Source organism: Ilyonectria robusta (genome assembly GCF_021365365.1).
Source record: "Ilyonectria robusta strain PMI_751 chromosome Unknown BGZ61scaffold_28, whole genome shotgun sequence".
NCBI lineage: Eukaryota > Fungi > Ascomycota > Sordariomycetes > Hypocreales > Nectriaceae > Ilyonectria > Ilyonectria robusta.
Window position 1 is genome coordinate 431,293 of NW_025764462.1, and position 21,525 is coordinate 452,817.

The 21,525-nt window shown below is 50.9% G+C and overlaps 8 protein-coding genes across 8 annotated transcripts; 5 read left to right on the forward strand and 3 right to left on the reverse strand.

Annotated features, from left to right (window-relative positions):
• Positions 1-68: 68 nt before the first annotated feature.
• Positions 69-2,262, reverse strand: BGZ61DRAFT_559125 (fungal-specific transcription factor domain-containing protein; the record flags this gene model as incomplete). The annotated part of the gene is made up of 3 exons (XM_046255748.1): positions 69-1,481; positions 1,533-1,948; positions 2,082-2,262. The coding sequence occupies 3 exons, from the start codon at positions 2,260-2,262 to the stop codon at positions 78-80; spliced, it is 2,001 nt and encodes a 666-aa protein (XP_046097772.1). The 3' UTR covers positions 69-77.
• A 755-nt stretch (positions 2,263-3,017) lies between these two features.
• Positions 3,018-5,585, forward strand: BGZ61DRAFT_592887 (fungal-specific transcription factor domain-containing protein). Its single transcript, XM_046256759.1, has 4 exons — positions 3,018-3,284; positions 3,480-3,967; positions 4,023-4,936; positions 4,996-5,585. Exons 1-4 carry the CDS (start codon positions 3,073-3,075, stop codon positions 5,344-5,346), a joined length of 1,965 nt encoding a protein of 654 aa, XP_046097773.1. The 5' UTR covers positions 3,018-3,072; the 3' UTR covers positions 5,347-5,585.
• A 1,356-nt stretch (positions 5,586-6,941) lies between these two features.
• Positions 6,942-7,454, forward strand: BGZ61DRAFT_461762 (uncharacterized protein). Its single transcript, XM_046247207.1, has one exon. It carries the CDS (start codon positions 6,952-6,954, stop codon positions 7,312-7,314), a length of 363 nt encoding a protein of 120 aa, XP_046097774.1. The 5' UTR covers positions 6,942-6,951; the 3' UTR covers positions 7,315-7,454.
• Positions 7,455-8,833: 1,379 nt separating this feature from the next.
• Positions 8,834-10,939, forward strand: BGZ61DRAFT_400972 (major facilitator superfamily domain-containing protein; the record flags this gene model as incomplete). Its single annotated transcript, XM_046243046.1, has 5 exons — positions 8,834-8,944; positions 8,991-9,281; positions 9,338-9,840; positions 9,906-10,477; positions 10,542-10,939. The coding sequence occupies 5 exons, from the start codon at positions 8,834-8,836 to the stop codon at positions 10,592-10,594; spliced, it is 1,530 nt and encodes a 509-aa protein (XP_046097775.1). The 3' UTR covers positions 10,595-10,939.
• Positions 10,940-11,095: 156 nt separating this feature from the next.
• Positions 11,096-12,668, forward strand: BGZ61DRAFT_461765 (acyl-CoA dehydrogenase/oxidase). Its single transcript, XM_046247208.1, has 4 exons — positions 11,096-11,304; positions 11,376-11,913; positions 11,965-12,054; positions 12,114-12,668. Exons 1-4 carry the CDS (start codon positions 11,131-11,133, stop codon positions 12,593-12,595), a joined length of 1,284 nt encoding a protein of 427 aa, XP_046097776.1. The 5' UTR covers positions 11,096-11,130; the 3' UTR covers positions 12,596-12,668.
• A 668-nt stretch (positions 12,669-13,336) lies between these two features.
• Positions 13,337-16,139, reverse strand: BGZ61DRAFT_461766 (uncharacterized protein). The gene has a single exon (XM_046247209.1). It carries the CDS (start codon positions 15,795-15,797, stop codon positions 13,440-13,442), a length of 2,358 nt encoding a protein of 785 aa, XP_046097777.1. The 5' UTR covers positions 15,798-16,139; the 3' UTR covers positions 13,337-13,439.
• A 786-nt stretch (positions 16,140-16,925) lies between these two features.
• On the forward strand, positions 16,926-18,436 carry BGZ61DRAFT_461768 (uncharacterized protein). Its single transcript, XM_046247210.1, has one exon. It carries the CDS (start codon positions 16,984-16,986, stop codon positions 18,187-18,189), a length of 1,206 nt encoding a protein of 401 aa, XP_046097778.1. The 5' UTR covers positions 16,926-16,983; the 3' UTR covers positions 18,190-18,436.
• A 74-nt stretch (positions 18,437-18,510) lies between these two features.
• BGZ61DRAFT_484156 (uncharacterized protein) lies at positions 18,511-20,045 on the reverse strand (the record flags this gene model as incomplete). The annotated part of the gene is made up of 4 exons (XM_046249574.1): positions 18,511-18,841; positions 18,895-19,562; positions 19,617-19,735; positions 19,799-20,045. The coding sequence occupies 4 exons, from the start codon at positions 20,043-20,045 to the stop codon at positions 18,511-18,513; spliced, it is 1,365 nt and encodes a 454-aa protein (XP_046097779.1).
• Positions 20,046-21,525: the final 1,480 nt, after the last annotated feature.

Below are 21,525 nucleotides of genomic sequence, written 5' to 3' on the forward strand. Positions count from 1 at the left end.
GTACATGCAGCTGGTATTTACCGATATGGTTTGAGCTATGAATATTTTTGAATCATTGCTGTAAAATTGCATGCAAATTATTGACCAGTTCCTTCGAAATCGTTGCGTTGCAATTCCATGCCACTGAACATGACACAACTCTCGAACCCTTCAAGTTCCTCCATATTAAATCCCGACCAGTTATCTGCCTGGGCCTCAGGCAGGCAACTAGTTTCTTTGACCTTTTTATTCGAATCCCCCCATGAATACCCATTCATGTATGTCCCTTCCACCAATACGCCGTCAACCATTGAGAAATGAGAGGAAGTGGCATCGGAAGCTGAAGAGTGTCCTGGGCACGACTCGTTCTCCTTTGCCTCGGTACTTTTCGTCGCTAGGCTGCGAGATGGCTCTATAATCGAGCTGGTATAGTGACTTGATGGGTGTTCGTGACCGAGCGGCTCAATGAAAGCCCACTCCATAGCGTCCTTTGCTAGATCGGCCACCACGTACATGTCCTTTAACGATTCAATAACCGACATACACCGGCGGTATCCCTTAAAAGCGGCCTTCTTGTCAGCTTGTATCACTCCCTTCATTTCGAGCAGGTGAATCACAGCCGCCGAGACTAGAATGCTTATGCCCAAAGTCGGGAGAAAAATATCCATCCCTGAATTGTGTATCGCACCAGCCATGCTGGAGATGTGCGTTGCGGCATTCTGCATAGAGAGTTTGGACATTTCTTGCTCAAACAGTGACGCGTTTGGATCACGAGATAACGCTGTAAATCTTGACCGATGGAGACTTGCGACTGCAGAGAAATAAACCATGTGTAGGATTGTGCGATTCAAAGCAACGGTCGAATCTCCCCCATTGCTCTCATCTATCAGCGAAGTGTATTTGCAGCTTTCGGGGAGGGCGCTGTGCCACTTCAAGAGGTCTTCGTTGCAAGCTGCAAATATGTCCGTGTCGCTTAGTTTTGGCACTCTGAATATCTCAGTCCCACTATCGGCATTCTCCGAGAAGATTGTGTAGTGTGTCCGGACGTAATGTCTCCAGCAGCGACAAAGCTTTGCTTTTTCGACACATAAGCAGGCCAGTTCATGCCTCTTCTTCTTGTCATCAGCGTACGAGCAAATATCGCGACGCAGTGTGCCTCGCTGCCATGCGACGGGCTTGAAGTCAGCCTCCTCCAATATCAACACATTGTAGTCGTCGTCTCTTATCCTCGGTGGCCGCCTCATTCCAAGCGAAACCACCCGGTCGCGCATAAAACAGGCCCACCAGATCCGTCGGCGAAGTCTCTGTACCCTCGGCGAGTATCTGGACTTGAAGCACGAGGGATCTTGGTTTAAGCCGGCGGAGAAAGCCTGGGAAATTGAAACATCGATCCAATGCCAGGTATTTCTATGCTCGTCTGGGGTCTCGTACCAGAGCGTCATGAGGAGCAGAGCTTGGACAAGGACGAGATGATCGGTTTCGGTATTGAAGTCGTATAAAAACTAAAGCCCGAGTCAGAATTGAACGGAATCGAGGTATCGAGCAAAACTTACCCGCACCCTCTGGAAAAATGCTTTGCGGGCGTTCTTTCTGGTGGTAAAGCCTGCATTTTGTAGATGGTGTAGCGGCACATGCGCTGTACCCGTGAAGAGCACCGCCTGGAATAATAACAAGCTGATTTTTCCCGCCTTGCCGTCATCATTTTCCACGGCCTGCAAAAACTGATCGAGGTCCAGAATTGGCATGAAGGGATAAACATATTCGAAAAAGGACCATAGCAGCGCATCCTGGCAATCGCGACTCGGCAGATTTAGGGCTCCTTTCGCATGGAGGAAGGCCAAGTCGTCGATGGCAAGACGAGTGGATAAGGGTTTAATGAACGCAGGTAGATCCATGAAATCGGGGATGTCCAAAAGCTTGGAGTTGGGCGGTGCTGAAGGCTGGGATGGGAGTTGCTCGTTGGTCTCTTCTGGGATCGGTGTGTCTGCACAGGAAGCTGGACTCTGGTCGCAGACCGAAGCTGCCAATACTCCAAGCATTTCATCTGTGGAATGGAAGAATTAGACGATGAATAGGTAGACGAATACCGGGACTACACTTACCTGCGCTTGCTGCATCGCCTCCGTTTTCTTCGCATCGCATCGGTGTTGGGTGTATTATCGCATCATCCGTCAAATCTATCCGTGTGGGGTTTTGTGCCAATGGCTCGTTCTTTGTCTCGAAATCTCCCTCTTCCTCTTCTTCGATGAGAGTATCTTGAGGCGGGGCAACTGCTTTACCCATACTGTAGTATCTATTCAATCGGGCACATGCGTTAGTAAGAATTCCAAGGTTGAACGTGAAGAGACGCCATTGTCGCTTCGCGTGCGGAAGAAAAAGACCAGCTGGACGTACGTGGAATTGCGACGTCTAACCACAACACACTCGAGATTATCCCACGCGCAATTGCCGCACGGGGCGCGCTGCAAAACGTCGCATCTGACCTTACGAGCCCTGCAAGAAAGACAAGCTCGACGGGCTCTGCGCCAGCGATTCTTTTGAGCTCTCGGCGGCCCTTCTGGGGATTGGGAAGACGGCGCGGGCGTATGCTCATAGCACGTATCCGCTGCATGTCTTGTGTGATTGACGGTGGCCGACATGTTGGTGAAGAAGAATGATTGCCAATCCCACACGATATGGAAATTGACGAACGGTTATCTTTGCAATCATAGAAAAGAAGAGTCCTCGACAATGCAAAAAATCCGGGGAAGCGACAGCGGAGCATGGCCCTTTACCTCCCGGCTGGCCCGGAACACTGCCGTCCCATAGCCGTGCGATAACCGCGTTTCTCTTGTGCGTCCTTACCAAGAGCAGACGAGCGCGTCCAGTTCGTGTGGGGATGCGAGATTCGGAGAACTGTTATCCAGGCATAATTTGACCAGATCCAGCATAGCCCCGGTCTACCCCGCGGTGGAGGTTCCGGGGAAGCGGTGCGGAGAGGGACGGACGAAATCATCATCCGGTCCGTTGAGGATTCTCTCCACCTCATCCGCGATCCGCTCATCACCACACCGACTGAGGAACGACGCCGGAAGACAACTCTAACACTCCGCCATGTCTGACGACTCTGACGGAGAGACCCGTCGCAAGCGAATCCGCCAGGCCTGTCTCAACTGCAGGAGGAAGAAAGTCCGCTGTGGGGGCGAGAAGCCCGTTTGCACGTTCTGTCGCCGATTGTCACAGAAATGCACCTACGTCGAAGATGGGCGCAGTCATCGCCCGGGTTCGGCTTCATTCTCTGCATACAATGACACACCGGAATCTGTGTCCGTATTGGTACTGGCCCTTCACCACAACTGAGCGAACGTGTCCTCTAACTATCCCTCAGGACGCAATGAATGCCAGGTTTTCGGCCCTGGAAGACCGCTTCTCTCGACTTGAACGCGTAATGGAAAGGTACAACAAACAACATCGCCACCATATAAATTGCAGCCAAGTTCAATTACTCATATGGTTATTAGGCTGGAACCTATTCTGTCATCCATTGCAGGACTTCACCAAAACCACGGACAACCATCACCAGCCCAGTTCGACCCATCGCCCGAGCAACCGACCCCTGTGAGCCCGGAAGATATGCCCGTCTCGATACCGGAAAGGGAGGAAAACGCCACTGAAAACACACTCCCCCCGGTGCATACGCTACAATCCGCCGCTGACGTGTACTTTCGATACTGCCACAATCAACCCTACTCATTCTTTCACGAGCCAACCTTCCGCCGTCGTCTAGCATCCGGCGAACTGCCCACCCACCTCGTCTGGGCTCTCCTCTCAGCAGTCCGCCGCTATACGTCACTTCCAGATCTTAACTTGAAATCTGAAGATGATGCTATGGTCTACGCAGCAAGAGCGTGGGGATGTCTTAAGCTGCCGTGGGGTGGTGTTCCCGACGACGAAGATGCCCTCCTCGTGGTACAGACAATCATCCTAATCGCCAGTACCGAGCATCCTGGTGAGTTTCCTGCTTCTCACACCCCTTGATGAATAGAGTCTGATCTCAGAACCAGCTGGCCACTGTGCATCGGCATACATGAAACTGGGCTTCGCCCTCCGCATCGCGTTGCATTCCAAGCTCTACATGGAACCCAGCGCAGACTTATCGCCTATTGTCCGGGAAGAACGCAAGAGGACATTTTGGTCTCTGTACTTGCAGGATAAGTTGGTATGCCTTTCCAGGGAGCGACTCTCATCCCTGCGTGACGAGGAGTGCAAGATCCAGTTGCCCTGCTCCGAGGCTGCTTTCAAAGAGGGGAGAATTGAAGAAGCCCCTCTCTTGTCGTCAGTCACTGGTGACTGTCTGGACCAGGAAGCTGCTGATGCATGCTGCCCACTTGCTCTTATCGCGGTCATGGCATCGACTTTGAGCCGCGTATCAAACTACGTCCTCCAGGAAACGCGGTATTCCCAGCTAGGGCTACCGTGGGCATCCACGTCCCCGTATGCTGCCATATCGTCTACCCTTCTCCAGCTAGAACACTATTTTGGCGTAAATGAAGACCCGAAGGAGAGCTTGGGGCGCCGGTGTTTCGTGGACGGGGCTATTGACCAGAACTTAGCTGGCTCATTCATCTACTCAAAGGCACTTTTCCATCTTTCCCACTGTCTACTCCACCACCCGTTTCTCCTTCATCAACGGGTGCAGAAGCTCAAGCAAAGAACCCCCCCGACGTTCATCAAGTCTGCATGGGAGAACTGCAGGGCACATGCGAAGAGCCTAACAGATCTGAAGGATATGAAAAACCACAATGTCATTATCCTCACGTCATTATACGGCTACTGTACCATGGTTGCGGGCACAATACATGTGCTGTCTATGAATGACGAAGAAGTCTCTGTTCGGGAGGAGGGAAAGGAGCACTACCTGGCTGCGCTTGAGTTCTTAAGAGAGCTATCTTGTTATTGGAAGCATGCAGCTCTTATGGTAAGTCAAGATCGTCGACCTTCAGTTTTACAAATTCGTGTTGTTGACTGGGTGCGTAGGTCAACCGACTAGAACGATTCCGTCTCCAGTGCGAAAATCGCCGCCAAGGGCTGGATCCATGCACTCCGAATGCGAGCCAGTCACCACATGACGCGAAAGCCTTGTGGCAAAGCCTTGATTACGCCTTGCTGTCTACACCGACTCGTCCCGGAAGTCCCACGCCAGGAGCCCCGACCAGCAGTGCAGAATTCTTCACCTCGCCAAGTCAGCTGTTTGATTTTGCCGACTTTGGCATGTTTGTTGAGGGAGTCGACGTCTTTGGTTCTCTCCCGCTGTTTGAAAATAATATGGTCTTGGCTGGGGAGGATTTGGGACACCACACGGCGTTGGATATAGCACCTGGGAGCTAACATGGCGGGTTGAACTCGGCATCTTCGTTCCCAACACTATGATGATGGAAAGAAAGCTCATGGAATCAAGAGGATTCTTGATAGCGTTCGCAGATAATACAGTGCATCATCGGCTGACCCTTGGACTGCAAGAAATATGAGTCCATGAGGAACACACTGTTGTACTGAGAAATGTGATGAATAAAGAACGGATAAAAGAACTCCCAGTGAGGTAGATGTAAATGTATAGGGAGAGTGGGAAATTATATGGAAAATCGCCATGTTGGTTAATCAGGAAAGCCGGCTATGCAACGCGGCTTCGGTCCGGCCCCATCTCCACAATCATTTCCACCCACTCCGCAGACACAAATCTCGGTCCGTTTTCTGCGCCTTGAAGATTGTGCTGCCTCGTAGTCAATGAGGTCATCCGACTCGATTTCTTTTTATCAATTCGGTCTAGCGAATGGGTTTGTTGGAGAAGAAGTTATCTCGACCACGCAACCGAAGCTGCAGCTACAGCTACAGTAGTATTAGACATTTGGTAAATACATCCTGAGGCAATGGAAGATCTTGATTTCTCTCTACACAAGGAGATAGACAATCAGCCTATTGGGCCTAGAAATTAGAATGCCTTGAGGTTGAATCCGGGCCTGTGCGATAGCATTAAGCTGGGTTCACGTACCATATCGAAAGTTCATCCCACCCGTGGTTCTTCCCAACCTTTGTAAGCCATCGGTGCTATGCAGGCCAATGACAATTGGCAGGCCGAGGAAAATAAGTGGACTGTTATAAATGCTATTTTTCACCAGGAAACTAAGAAAATTGGAAGTTTTCAATGATTTGGTCGTAGCCAGGCTCGCGGCCTCTATAATGTGCGGATTTCATTAAATATGCTTCATCTTACTCTCGTTCCCCAGAAGATGTGCACAAGGTAGGATGTACAGAGATTATGTGATAAAGGCTGTTTCGATAGACAGAATTTCTCGTTGTATTACATTGGATGCAAGTAAGCGCTCAAAGTTCCTAGAGCGAATCTAGTTACGTCACCGCTTCGTCATCGATGCCGAGTCGATTCCTTTGTCTAACACACCCGGATGAGTCCATCGCCGTTGCCTGAGGCAGGTTCCGGCGTGATACGAAGCCAATCTATCCCGTGACCATTCCTGCTGATACTTTACCCAAGCTCTCTGAGACGGTGGCGACTTGCAATCTCCATCTTCTCACCTCCGAGCTCTCTGAGACGCTGGCGACTTGCAACCTTCATCTTCTCGCCTCCGCAATTTGAGAATACTCACGATGAGAACCCCTGAGCACTTGCGCAAACCAGGCCCTTGGCCTAGGCGCGGCCCCAGAGGAGGTCCCCCACCACCACCTCGTTTCCGCGCAACACGCCGCTTAGCCGATGGCGAAGATATCGCCATTCTTTGGGGTTGGCCATCGCGTGGTGGCAAGATTGTTCTTGAGCGTGCCACTGGGGTCGACTGCGAGTTCCTGGGACTCGATCCTGTCCAAAGCCAACTTCGACGGGATCCCGATCAGGATGTGGAGGACAGGTTCTGTCAACGTCTTTTACTCCTCGGCGCGAAGTGGTTTGACAGTCAAGAGCGAGCTGGTCATATCTTCACCATGCAGGAAGGATATGATGTTCACAGTTTAACCCACGAGATCAAGGAGATACCACGAGCCACCAAGATGGAGAGGCGATGGACCAGCGTCGGATGGCCGAAGGACGGGGGATTTTGGGTTGCTGAGTATGACACGCCGATGAGAGGGCCGCGGGAGAAGATCCTTGTGCCAAATGATGCCAACAGAGTTCTGTTAGCAAGATCTATGGAGGAGAAGTGCGACATCCTCAAGAGTATGGGTGCTAAGTTCTATGCAACCTTGGATGAATATGACGGAGTTTCGTGTCTGAATGCGTGGGAGACTAAGACAGAGGGCGAGTTCGGGCCGTTTGTCAAGACACAATATGAGGAGGACGAGGCATAGTGGCTGCAACAATACGAAGTTTGCCTTTTTCAATTGCTTGCGTTATCAATGCTACCGGCAGGCTACTGAATAACTGATTCCTTGGGGACATCCGTACACCATGACATCATATCTGGCAGCTGGGTCCAACCAGTCGGGGCATAATCACTTGAATCCTCCAGACACCATGAACTCGTCAAGCTCGATGACGTTCCCCAGGCCATTCTCACCCTATCCCCACCGTCGCATTCGCAAAAGCACGCTGTCGGATCCTGAGTAGGCAGCGGCGTCATCCACGTTGAGCTGGCCATGTTGCATCTGGGTCCGTGTGTAGAGACGATCCAAGAAGAGATGGAATCTGCGGGAAATCGGACTATGCCTCTGTCTCCACAGCCCGGAAACTGAATGTCGGTTGGGTCTTCGTCGTCTCTTGAGCTCAGATGGATATTCACATGATTCTCTATATCTAGAGGCGGCTCCTTTGAGTGTAGATCTCGCGGGTCGGCGTAAACTATCCGCTTGCCGGGGCTGGGCGACTTTGGATATTGGCCGATTTCCTTCTCAACATACTTTGCCAAAGCAAAATAAGTATAATTTTGGGCGTCGCGCTGGGCGTAATATCCATAGTACTCGGGCTTGTCCTGGACAATTTGAGAACCCTGGCGCTGAAGGAGCCGTAGCATGCCCACAATGCACAAGTGACACCAGCTCGTTTCTATCTCGGCACTTCAAAATTTCGGGAATGGTGTTGGACCTAACATCGGCCGACGGGATCACAATTATCTGCCGATGCAGGTGTGACCCCAGTTGCTGGAGTACTACCTCATATTGTAAAACAGCCGTCGGCCAAGGAGCCACCGAGACAGCATTGATGGGACGCGTGGTGGGCGTACACGAGTTTGCAAAACGAGGCCTGTGCGACTTCGTCGTTGAACAAGGACAGGGTGTCGTGGGGAAGGCAGTAAGTCCGCCAACGCATTGTCTTACCAGACACAGTCGACGGTAGGAAGACGGCGAGGTTACGTCTCACAGATAGGTGAGCGGTCATTCTAATGTCAGACAATACGAGTACACCGGCAATGCCTAGTGAGTTGTTTGAGCAGATCTAATCAATAGCATGCCGACCTCGTATCATATGCAAAGCACCTAAGTCATCCCTACATCCGGTCCCGTGTCGGGCCGTCCCAACCTCCCTGGCAGTCGATAGATAATATGAGACTGCCGACAGACTGATAAAAGTGAAACCGCAAGGAATGGCAACAAGCCGCAATCATAAACGATCGCGGCCAAATATGAAAAATACCGCCCAGCAAAGTAACACAGTTTATATCACCAACAGGTGGGGTCTTGTTGACGCCACACCTCAACATCCCCAGCCCGCATTTGTGACACAATCTGGGTTTCTCCAGTCTCATAAAGACTCTCTATTCTCGTAAAAAAAAAATTCTTCTCTGTCCCTTCTAGCTTGATTATTTCCATTGTGTTGCCCTCTGAACCGACGCAACCCAATGCTACTTGGCTGATATAAAATTGGCCCAACATGTCCGAAAGCCAATTCTCGGCCCGTAAACGAGGAGTCACCCACGTTGAAGATGGAGAGAGTGGAAGTACAGCTTCTTACGGAGAGCAGACTGATGTTGACACCCCAAATGTGGCCAAATCTGCCCGAATTCATGCTCTTATGCTTATGCTTCCAGGTACCTCACAATGACGACGAAGAAACGAAAAGAATCATGCGCAAGGTTGATTGGCACCTGATACCTCCTCTAATGGCCCTCTATATAATTTCATTCATGGATCGCTCCAACATTGGAAATGCCAAGGTCGCCGGTATGAATGCGGACCTCGAGCTCACTGGTACCCAGTATAACATGGCGTTAACGGTGTTCTTTTTTCCGTATGCTCTGTTTGAAGTTCCGAGCAATATTTTCCTCAAGATGATGCGACCTTCTCGATGGCTAATGATCCTCGTGATAGCCTGGGGCACGGTACGTCCTCCAGAATCTTCCATGTCCCCAGTTTTCTTATTTAATTATGCCTCCAGGTCATGGCTATGCAAGGCATCGTCAAGAATTATAATCAATTACTTGTCACCCGTACTCTACTGGGTTTTACGGAAGCTGGTTTCTTCCCTGCTGCTTCATATCTTCTCACAACCTGGTATCCCCGCTGGGAGGTCCAAACCCGCCTCGCCATCTTCTTTACTGGCGCTTCGCTGGCTGGCGCCTTCTCAGGGCTTCTCGCTTTTGCCATCCAACATATGGATGGGATCGCAGGGCTTGGCGGCTGGCGATGGATCTTCATACTCGAGGGTATCCTCACAGTTCTTATGGGCTGCACGATTCCATTCCTTCTGCCTGACTCTCCGAAGGCGGCGAAATTTCTTACGTTAACCGAAAAAGAGACCATAATAAGCCGTCTTCAACATGATGCCGGACCCGCCTCCGCCAAGACAGGGATAGATGACTCATTCAAGTGGGCATTTTTAAAAGAAGCCCTTCTGGATTGGAAAATCTACCTCGCTTGTATCATCTTCTGGGGGAATAGGTAATATTCAAGGCCTTGGATTTCACTACTTCATTGGAATCAAACTAACCAGTCCCAAACACTAGCGTCTCATTTTATGGCTTCACTTTTGCCTCACCCACAATCATCCATGAACTTGGCTATACCGCAGCTCAAGCACAGCTCCTTACAGTCCCGATCTATTTCGTGGGCACTTGTTCCACAATGTTCTTTGCATATAATGCAGATAGGCTCCAGAAGCGGTGGCCCTTTATCGTAATTCCATTCGGTATTGCTGTTGTGGGCTTCGTTGGCTTGCTGGCCGTTCCACACCCGCGTCTCCCAGGACTGACCTATACCTTTCTATTTTTTATCCCAGCTGGATTGTATCCCAGTGTTATTGGATGCATATCTTGGGTTGGCAATAATCTTGCACCGTCCTATAAACGTGCTATCGGAATGGCCTTATTACTAACTATCGGGAATCTTGGCGGCGCCGTTGGGTCCAATATCTTTCTCGGTAACCAGGCTCCTCACTATTGGTTGGGTTACGGTTTCTCGCTTGCAATCATTGTCTGCGGGATCTTTGCAACCCTTATCCTACGCTTTGCGATCAAGCGAATCAATGAGAAGCGAGACCAGATCCCAGAGGCAGAGACCTTAGCAAAATACACGGAGGGTACGTATCACGTCCTGTGCCCCAGGACCAGTATTGAGACTATTGTCACTAACTCGCATTCCAGACGAATTAGTGGACATGGGCGATAAATCACCATTATACAGATATGTCATATAGCCAGGACGGGTAAAGAACTCAAATCGGCGATTCTTGTTGAAAATTCGAACGAAACCTGGCAAAGTTTGTTATAGATTGAAGAAACAGCAATTAATAGTCAGTCGCATCTTCTCAGGTCTTTTTTAATGGCTAGCACACCCTGTTTACCTAGGTTACTTGTTCCTCGGCATATCCCCATTTAGTAAGAAGCTCGGGACTTGGAATTGGGGAACAGGTGGAGAACAAGGGATGACTGATGATCGGTAGATCGCAACACGGCTATAGACACGGTTATGCACGCACTCGCGATTCCCCACATGGCCCTCGGTCCGCAAATGCGGTCCGCGAATACGGTCCGCAATACATAGGATGGTTCAAAGGTAGATGGAGAGTCTAGAATTCGGGGTTCGGCATTGGAGAGCTAGAATCTGCCAATTGAGCGGAAGTAAAATTGAACCTGTTTCGCTATCAATCATGATATGAACTCCCTTGTATACTGATTCCTCATCGTCCATCAAACCACTTTTACGTACAACCAGCTCCATTTTAAAGAATCAATGTCTTCAACAACCCTTGCACCATTCGCTGACCCTTTGTGGTACACTCGAGGCAATTCCCCCTACTACAAAGAGAGTCATATCCGGCTACGAGACGAAGTCAGAGAGTATGTGAGCACGCATATCGCCCCGAATTGCGAAGAATGGGAAAAGAATGGGGCTGTCCCTCTAGAGGTAAGTGTGCTTTTGCAACATTTTCATTAATTCGATGCTCTAGAAGTAGGAACTGACTTGTCTTTCCTCAGGCTTCTAGGCATTATGCCGAGGCTGGCTTTATGGCGGCCTCCATCTTTCCGCTGCCAGTCGAATATCTCGGGAATATCCGACTTCCCGGAGGTGTGAAGCCATCTGAATGGGACGAATTTCACGACCTCGTCTTTATGGATGAGGTCGCGAGATGCGGATACTTGGGTGTTTTCTGGGGCTTGGCGTGCGGTAATATTATCGGCGCGCCTCCAATTTTCCGATTCGGGACAGATAGCCAGAAGCAGAAATACGTCGGTGATATTCTCAGTGGAAAGACGCGCTTCTGCTTGGCCGTCACTGAACCTGATGCTGGGTCGGATGTCGCCGGCCTGACCACCACGGCTGTCCGAAACGGTAACAAGTATGTTGTCAACGGGGCAAAGAAGTGGATTACGAATGGCCTTTGGGCCGATTATTGCACAGCCGCAGTGCGCACTGGAGGGCTGGGTAAGGAGGGTATTTCGGTCTTGATTATCCCCCTTGACGCGCCGGGCGTGACCCGCAAGCGGATTTACAACTCTGGAGTCTCCGCCAGCGGTACGTGTTGTCTTCCTTCTCTGAATTTAAAATACTGACATGGCCAACCAGGCTCTACGTACATCGAATTCGACGATGTCGAGGTTCCGGTAGAGAATTTGATCGGCGAAGAGAACCGAGGATTTCCTATCATTATGTCCAGTAAGTATCCCCACGATACGAAGCCAATACGTGGCATCTAATCAGTCACCTTCTTGCAGACTTTAACCACGAACGAATCTGGCTTGCCATCACCGCTCTTCGACTGGCTCGCGTATGTGCTGAAGACTCGTATCTTCACGCGATTAAGCGAGAAACCTTTGGCAAGAAACTCATCACGAACCAAGTCATCCGCGCGAAACTGTCCACTGCCGGAAGATCTATTGATTCTGCCCACGCATATCTCGAGCAGCTTGTATTCATGCAAGCCGAGTCCAAACGGCGCAATGGGTGTGATCCTGTTGGTATCGGTGGCCTCATCGCAAACTGCAAAGTGTTGGCCGGCCAGGTCCTGGAACGCACAAACAGAGAGGCACAGCAGATTATGGGAGGAGTTGGGTACTCCAGACAAGGAAGAGGCAGTAGGGTGGAACAGATCAGCCGTGATTTGCGAGTAATGGTGGTTGGGGGAGGCAGTGAGGAGATCTTGACTGAGTTGTCCATTAATCAAGAAGCAAAGACCCTCGCTGCGGCCAAGCTGTAGATATTTAGAATAGTATTTACGACGGGGTTGTGGAACGGGGGATCCAAAATGCATCATTGAACCAACATTTGCCCAAGTACACTCTAGCTTAGCGAAGTGGATCTTAGATGCAAAAGTAACTGTACCATCTGGTTGGACTCCTCAACATTTGTTTCCGGTCTCCTGACATTTCTATAATTGAAATGAACTTCAAAGCTTGTCACCCCACGAAGTCATTCCAAGATAAACAATTATCAGAGAACATTACAAATACGATCTTGCGGTTAAGTGTCGCATACACCGTACCTAACCTATTGGCTTTGAGCATCCTCGACCTTTGGCATAAATGATGGCATCGCTGATGAATTGTGAAATTAGTTACCGTATATACTTCGTCGTACCGTTCAGATGGATGCAAAGAGAGTAGTTCGTGTAGTTCGTGTACCCGTCCGAGTAGGGACGGAGATACACAGTTGTTTCCACTTGAGCAGCCATCCTGGTTTCGGTCCGCATCACGTTCTTAGCTCTAGGACTCGCCTTGTGGAAGGCATCCAAGGCGGTGTTCGGGAGTGTTCGAGATTTTGGAGATAAGAGAAACATCACATCTAACACGCTGTGAGACAATACTAAGATTCGATGCGGCTCAAGGTACTGATCCTGAATCTCGGGAGTGTCTCTGGACGTTTGGGTCACATGGAGTAGGGTGGAGAGTAGGCTGGGCACATTACAAGTCTTTTCACAATCAACGATTGTAAAAGCATAGCCAGTAACATTTTAATTGCAAGGATGTATTAGTTAAATGATGCAAACAAATGGATGAACTGTGAATCAGCTGATAGGATTGCCTCCGTAAAGGAACATCGACCTACTCTCCTTCGCTAGCGCCCTTTTCAAGTAACAGCCCTACCAGGGTCTCGTTGTTCCGAAATACAGCCACGAAGAGCGGTGTGGTACCGTCGCAGTTCTTTGCCTCAATATTCGCGCCTCTGTCAAGCAGCAGGGTTGCCATAGCCTCATACCCGTTGGCTACAGCCCAGTGAAGTGGCGTATTCCTGTAGACATCATTTGCCTCTAAGTTGGCCCCCTTCTCCAGTAATAGCCTGGCAACTGCCTCTCTCCCAGTCCTAGCAGCCCACAGTATGGGTGTCTCGTTGTGCATGATGGGCCCACTCCCCGCCGCTCTAGGCGACAGCGGATTGTCAGAGTCAAGGTCTTCCGCGCGATCCAAATTACCACAAGCTTTTTCCACATTGATCAGTGTTTGGATAGTCGTCTCGAGCCAGTTACCGGGACCCTCTTTTGTCTCAGATTCATCTAGGCGCTGTTGTATTTTTGACCCTTGTTCGGCACATCCGTTTTGTAACTGTATGGCCACATTGAGTCCATTCGTGAGTCGATCCACACGTTGAGTCTCTCTCTCTATCCCCTCGCATAATGACCTCATCTCCTCATTTAATCTCCTCAACTGTTTTTCGTTTGCTGCCAAGCGTTTCCTCATCTGATCCAAGGTAGATATCCCAACTTCCCTCCGTTGGTGCAATCTTTTTGTTTCTTGATTAGCTTGGTCTTCTGTTTCCGAAAGCCTCAAAAAATCGAGTCTCAGATTCAAATTGCGCAGCTCCAGATGTGCGTCGACAGGGGCCTCCGGCGAGCTGGACACTCGAGCTAGTCTGACAACGAACATATGTTCTTGTGCGACCTGCTCTTCGTTGACAGTCACCCCCACAGTCAACGAGCCATTGCTAGCAGTCTGCTTGCCCAGGGCCTCCGGCCTTATGTAACTGAACTTTTGAAACAAATCCCCCAAATCGGTATCCCTGGACGATGTCATGATGTGGCTGCGAGTCTGTCGCTGCAATCCGTCAATCTCAAGCTCAAGCACCACGATGATGTCGCGCGATCTTTCGCCTTTGGCACGGAATCGAGCGATATATCGTCGTGTGATGAGTCCATCAGGTCTAGTTGTCTCTGCAATCAAGGCGCGCCCTGCCTTCCAGCTGACAGGGGGATAATCTTCTTCCAGTTTCAGGTTGATTTTCTGGTGCCCGTCTATATGGAGCCAGAACCGCCGGGCTACTTTCTTGTCAGTCCTACTCTGACGCTCCATCCGGATATGAATCCGTTTGGTCGAAATACTGAGTGCAGTCCTTGGAAGCAAGACCGAGCACCGTTCTTGCGGCCTGAGATATTCGTTTGGCGCTGCGCCGGATTCATCATTGTACAGAGGAACTCCCACGATTTGATCTGCATCATGCTCCGGACCACAATTTAGCAGGCCATACATCTCTCCAGCAGAGGTTGTGTGTAGGGGAAGAGAGATTCGGAGACGGCCACCTGAAATGTCAAATGCGGTGACGGGCGCTGTGTCTTGTTTTCTTTTGGTAATTCTTCCGCAGTTGGCAAAATCTGATGGAGCAGGGGCCAAAATCCCTGCGGATATCATATCCGTCGGTTTGCTCGGTGTGTCCTCCGCGGTGTCGAGACCCCAAGCCAAGATGGAATAGTCTGTGCTATGTTTTATTATCTCTTGCTGCAGCCGACTCAAGGCTCGGTCGCCTTCGCCGTAGATCATTGGCATCGTAACGTAGAAGATTCCTAGGAGGCAGTACGCAATATCTTCCTTCCTAGAGGTCTGTCGTTTCGCCGCCCAAGACATGCGTTGTGCTACGCTTGCGTGGCGCAAATCCTCCCAACCGCATAGGAACTGCCGAGAAATCCCAGTGATTGCCTCAATGGCGGTAGACATGTCCGTCTTGGTTCCTATGAGTATCCAATCTTGGTCGTAGAAGCGCAATGTCTCAGGGGCCAGAAGTTCTTGTAGAGTCCATCCTCGTTGGAACCAACGGCTAGAGAAGAATTTCGAATCTGCATTCCAAGAGCGGTCTCCCTGGGGGACATCTGACAAGTATGTGTAGCAAACGGTAGCGTTCAGATACCACTGGAACATGGAGTTGATAGCCTCGTCAAGTTCCTTAGAGCTATCCTTGTTGATACAGCAGGTATCAATCCAAACATATTTGAGATGATCCTGTTTCGCTTGGTTGCAGGATCCTTTCAATTTCTTTATCCCACTCCCTGATTTCGCAAGGTTTCTTTTCTGAATGTCCTCGAAGGATATCTCATCTGCGTCAGCTCCCCAGGTATGCGACAAGATGGCGTATGGTGGGATTTTGTCGCCGACAAAGGATTCCAGCCTCAACGTCTCTACATTGATGAGGCGCATTGTTGAGAGGCGTCGCGGTGGGATATAGAGTTGGGCGTAGTGACTCTGGCTTTGAGGGGACGATCGTATCTCGCGGGATCTTGGGTTTGGCTTCAGTGAAGGGTTCGGAGTATAGGGCTGCCGGGTGGAAACGCCCGTTCGTTCTGATCGGTATGGAGATAGGTAGTCGTCGGTACGAATGCGGGCTGGTGCTTCGATTCGGTGAGGGGATGCTCCTTTAACTGGTCTGGGGGTGGAAATGAGGCGGTAGCCGCATATGGACAAGAGCGTTGACAGCGTCGAGCACCGACAATATAGCGTTGAGAAATGGAGAAAGAATGGATGGGATGAGGGAGAAAGTTCCAGACAGAGCCTCGTTGGGCACAGCCACGTTGGGCAAACGCCTGTCAGAACTTGAGCTGCCGCTCCGCCACATTCCACTCGGATGCCTCCCAAGACGGCGTACCAATCAGCGTCAATGGACACGAATAACGCCTCGTGGACGGAATTGCCTGTCACTGCCAATGTCAGCAGTAGGAAGTATCCAGAGCCCGGAATACGATAATTACTCCTCACATGGGTGTACGTCTACTAATACCTGCAACTCGATGCGACCACGTACTGATAGATGCAGGTGGCAATTTGACGAAGCGCACAGTGCTGCGAGAGTAGCATCAAACGCCATCTCGACAAATCCGGAGCGGGGTTGCGGGGACACACCTGGCGGGAATCTCAAGATCATACGACATAAGGTTGGGCTTCTTTGGGAGTGGATTAAACCAGATTGTAAGACGCTGAATTAGTCGTAGTTCTGTTGGCTTCATGGGCCGGCTGGTCGCCTGGTCTGCGGAATGTTTCACGAGATTAGAGATAGAGAACAATTCTGTGTATAGACTGGAAACCGATATCTGCTGGGCTATATGCAACTCTTGAGTAAAGTAAAACACGGAGCTTTTTCATTAATAAAAAGAGAGCGGTCTTGTCATCATCTCGTTTCTAAGTTGGTATCAAGGGTTTTACTTTGGCTACAGGGTAGCAATCCCACGCGGGATGTCAGATCATCTGACTAAACGGAACCGGCCCGGCAGTTTTTCCGACCTTGATGACCGCAGCTCTCAGCTCTCAGCTTCCTTATCAGTCCGTGGAACCAAGACAAACAAGCACCTCTCCAATGTCGAAAAGAAGATGACGCCTACCTCTAGCAACAATGCCTACCGCCTTTCACCATGCGCGGAGCTCCCACAGTGACCGCCTATCGCAGTTCCCGGACACGGTGCTGGTGCAGATCTTTGAGGCCGTCGCCACCATCTCCAAGCACGACCTCTGCAATGTATCCAGACTGAACAAGCACTACCACGTGCTCGCAGATGCCGTCCTGTACAAGACGGTTCACTTCTTGACGCCTGAACTTCACTTTATCTTCAGCGAGTCGCTCACCCGTCGGCCGCGTCGTGGCTCGGCTATCTACGAGGTCAAGCTCGCATACCCCGCATCCGAGTTGTCGAGCCTGGCTTCACAATCACAACCGCTCACCCATGGCCGTGATACGCCCTGGCCTTTTGATGGCCTGTCGCGTACAATCTCCACCATGTCCAACCTGGAAACCCTCGACGTTGCGGTGCCGGAGACGCTGCTACACGGCATAGGCCAGTTATTCAACAGCCCCTTTGACTTGGCTTGTTTGAAGTCATGCACGCTCTTCTACCAGCGTGAGGATGATGGGTACTGGGATTTGCAGGAGAACATTCACATCTTTGCTCATCCTACGCTGGAGACGCTCGTCATCAGGAGAGCAAAGCTGGATCATCGAGGTTTTGACTCGATTGAGCGCCCTCACGAAACAGCTTTGAGCAAGCTGCACCTGATCGAATGTGACATCAACGACGAGGCTCTCTCGGATCTCTTGATCTTTCCTAGAGCCCTGAAGGAGTTTGTCATGACACAGACCGAGGACCCTGTCCCAGAGCTTGAGGAGAGCTCCGACAGCATCAGAGACTACGTGATAGCCCTCAGCTCAGCTTGCCATTCACTCGAAACAATCACAATTGACTTCCCCATGCTGCAAACCTCCAGGCCGCTGGCGCTACGAGACTTCGAGACCCTCAAGACCCTCCGCCTGAACTGGGATCATCAACTGTTCGGCAAGACATCCAGGAAGCCGCGCATGCAATCCGTTGGACTGCCGCCGGAGCTGGAGACGCTGGAGTTCTTCAACAAGCTTGGAACCGATGAGGAGGTCACTGACTTGTTTGTATATGCTATTGAAAATTTGCATGTTACCGCCAGGAAGTTGAACAGACTGATTGTAAGTGAAGGTGACGGCGATGATAGAATTCCGACAGAGATCGAGGAGGCCTGCGCGAAGCAGGAGCAATTAGAACTTGACATAATTGGGAGGTTGGAGAGTCCGTGACTGGGAATTACTGAGAGCAGAGCTAGGCAGGCATGAGACCAAATTAGATGCTGATCTCCTGGATTTATTACATTGGAATTGTACACTACGGACTTGGAATTGACATTCGTCCATACTTGGTGACTAGCCTGAGTTCACTACTTACTGATGCCACCGAAAGGAGACGCGTCAACCCGTACGGGAAGTTAAGTATTGACTTGATTGATTAAATAGTTGTATATGAGAAAATCCTACCCCAAAATGCGAGATATATCCTGATCCTGACCCTAGCTAAACATCTGATCCCAAGTACGGACCACCTGTGCTACCGAATAAGTGAATCTACCAGCCACCACCAGCCTTCTTGAAACCAGGGTAAGTCTTCTTGTTAAAGTCCAACCAGTTGGTTCCGTTCACAGAAAGGTCATCGTAGACAGCGCAGTTCATTGCCCCCATGACGGGCTCAAGAGCAGCGAAGACGAGGTCCGTGACAGTCGACAGAGTGGCGTAGAGGGAAGACAGTGCGTTGGGGGATACAGTCTTGATCGCGTTGAGGGCGAAGCAAACCAGATTGTTGCCCTGCAGCAGGTTCTGTGCGTTAAGAACACCTCCACTCAGATCGTCCAGGTTGATGCCAACGAAAGTGTTCACGCCATTTGTATTTCCACCGATGCTACGAGGGCTGTTAGCACTCATACTAATCAATAGCGCTAGATGGTGACTTACCTCAGGACCTCGGGGTGGCTATACGTAATAATGTCCAGCGCGTTAGCGGGAATGGTGTAGTCAGTGTAACGGCGGCGGTAGAAGTTCTCAGGGATGCGCTCGTGGCCGATGACGTATGTCATGTTTTCCTCGGGGCCGTAGACAGAAAAGAAGCTCTTGAGGGCCTCCTTGCTAATCCTGCCCTCATCCGGGTATTCGGCGGAGCGGTTGGCCACCAGGCGAGCAGTGAAGGAGTACGGGCTGGCACGGACGAGCCAGCCGCTGGCTGGGCCGAACCAGGCGAAGGGGTTCGTCGCAATGGTCTGGTGCCAGCGGTTCTTGTTGTGTTCGTACAGGACCTCGATGCTGTAGTTGGGGTCCTCGGCGTCCTTCTGCAGGTTGTACAGGTCCATGAAGTAGGAGAAGTTCATGTTGTTGTTGTCGCCAGTAGGGTCGTAGAGATCGCCACGCGTGGGACTGCCATCAACCTCGAACAAAGGGTGGCAGCCGCTGAGGCCGCGGGGGGTACCGAACAAGCCGAGCAGGTTGCCGGTCATGTACTTTGACCAGCCGCCTTGTGAGACAGAGATCAAGTCGCCTCCAAGAACGACGCCCAGGGTGGTGAGGAGGGCCGAGAGATCCGGCGCCATGCCCCAGACCTTGGCAACTGCGGTGACATATTCGGTCCACTGGGTCTTATGTTAGCAGGTCACAGGAGCTCAAGGTAATACAGGTATACTCACGGTTGCCACGCCGTTGCGAGGCAGGTAGTTGTGGTTGGCCAGAGTGTTCAAACCGGGGCAGAGACCGCGAACGTCGCCAGCCTCCCAATCCGGGGGCATGAACTCGTGATCTCCATGAACTACAAAGTATCAGCAAAGGTGACCTCACCAACTACAACTGTCTCTTTTCGGGTCGCACTCACCATCAACGAGCTGCTCCTTGGGGTCAAAGTCCACCACCCGCTTGCCGAGACCTGGAGATTCAGGAACCATCGACGCGTACTTGCGGATCGTCTCCGGGTCGATACCCATATGAGGATCCCGACCGCCTATGTCACGCATCCTGAATGCGTTGAGCGGGATCGGGGTCTCGGGGTCGATGTGAGGCAGAGCTGCCGCTTGGCTGGAGAACAGAGCCAGCGGCCAGAAAGCAAATGTGAATGGCTTCATGTTGTCAATACACCTGTGGTAAGTGGCGCAGAACGAGTGTGGGGATTCAAAGACACGTATACAATGCGAACATGAAAGGGTGAATGCCAATGATCAAGAGTCCATTTGTAATAACACAGGAAGGAATCTTGGCCATTTATACAACAGCAGCGTTACGAAGTATGCTATTATTAATCGGAACGGACGGTTGGAGAGGTCGGATCGTGCATCACAATCCAATAGGAATGCGGCGGATTTGGCATAGCACATTTGACAGGCCCCTCTCCTGTACAAGCTTCAAGGTCCATAATTTCCCCTTATTCCATCACCCAATAGAGCAAGATGTTCCCAAGGCATACGGACATGGGTGCTGCCAACAAGGATGGCTCACCGTGCCACTGGATCTGCGAGGTTGCTCACTTCACCACGGTACTGGTATGACGTGATAAATGACAAGACTCTGCTGAAACCATGCCAGTCAAAAGTCCAACTTGAGTAGAAAATATTGAATACCGCCCTGTATCAAGTCCAAGTAATGCACCATCTCAATTTCGCAATGCTTTTTTCTCTACGCTAGCACATTTACTTTTCACCACTCCCAAGCCACGAATTGGATATCATTTCCGGCCAGAATCCTCAGACCGCAACTGATCGTCACCAGTCCCTTGAACGTTTGGGTGGGCACAGACGTCGAGTTCGTAAGACTCTCCAGCCCCTATCAACGTCTACGAGCACTCAGCTGCCGTGCACTTTTGCTGGGCTTCGGCCCAGCCGGGCGGGAATCGCTGCGTGTAGTTTCTCATTACGATGTGCTCCGTATAGCAGAGTTCATAACGCAATTTCAACAACAGCCATGCGATTGCTCCGCACCTGACAAGCCCTATGGATATTGTATATTGGGCCCCTCTGGAGGTTGGTAAGGGCGGGATCAGCTGGAGCGGCCATGAACACGAATTAACGCCGACTGCTGTGGCGAGCAGGGCACCTGTGAAGTACGTGCCACCAACAGGGGTCGTACCTGGTCTATGTAGCATCGACAACGGTTGTCTTTTGATGTTACCGTAGGATTAGATTTATACCGGGGTTCCAACGGCTCCACAGCGTGCAGGCCGGCATAGCACAGCTGGGGAATTTCCATTGTTTCAATTGTAATTGAGTGGCGCTAGGGCTGCGTCGCCCAGAAATACCGATCTTCAGCCCAGCCATGTAAATGTCACCCTGCTGTCCTGTTGAGCTGCCGGGTGCTCAAGGCAACCCCCATGCGGGCCGAATCCGCCAACACGGCAGATACCTGCGTACAGCCTCCCAATTATACGAGACGGTAGTGCAAACTCTACCCACGACTGCAGTGCGTGGAGAATGTTTGCATTGATCGGCAAGGGCCAAGGTTCGGGGAACTTAGGCTTCGCGTCGGTGTTGGACGGCATTCCATGGCATGATATAGTCCGGGTGAAAATATCGTGTCAGAATTAAGGGGAGGTTGTGCGAAACCCGCTTCGAG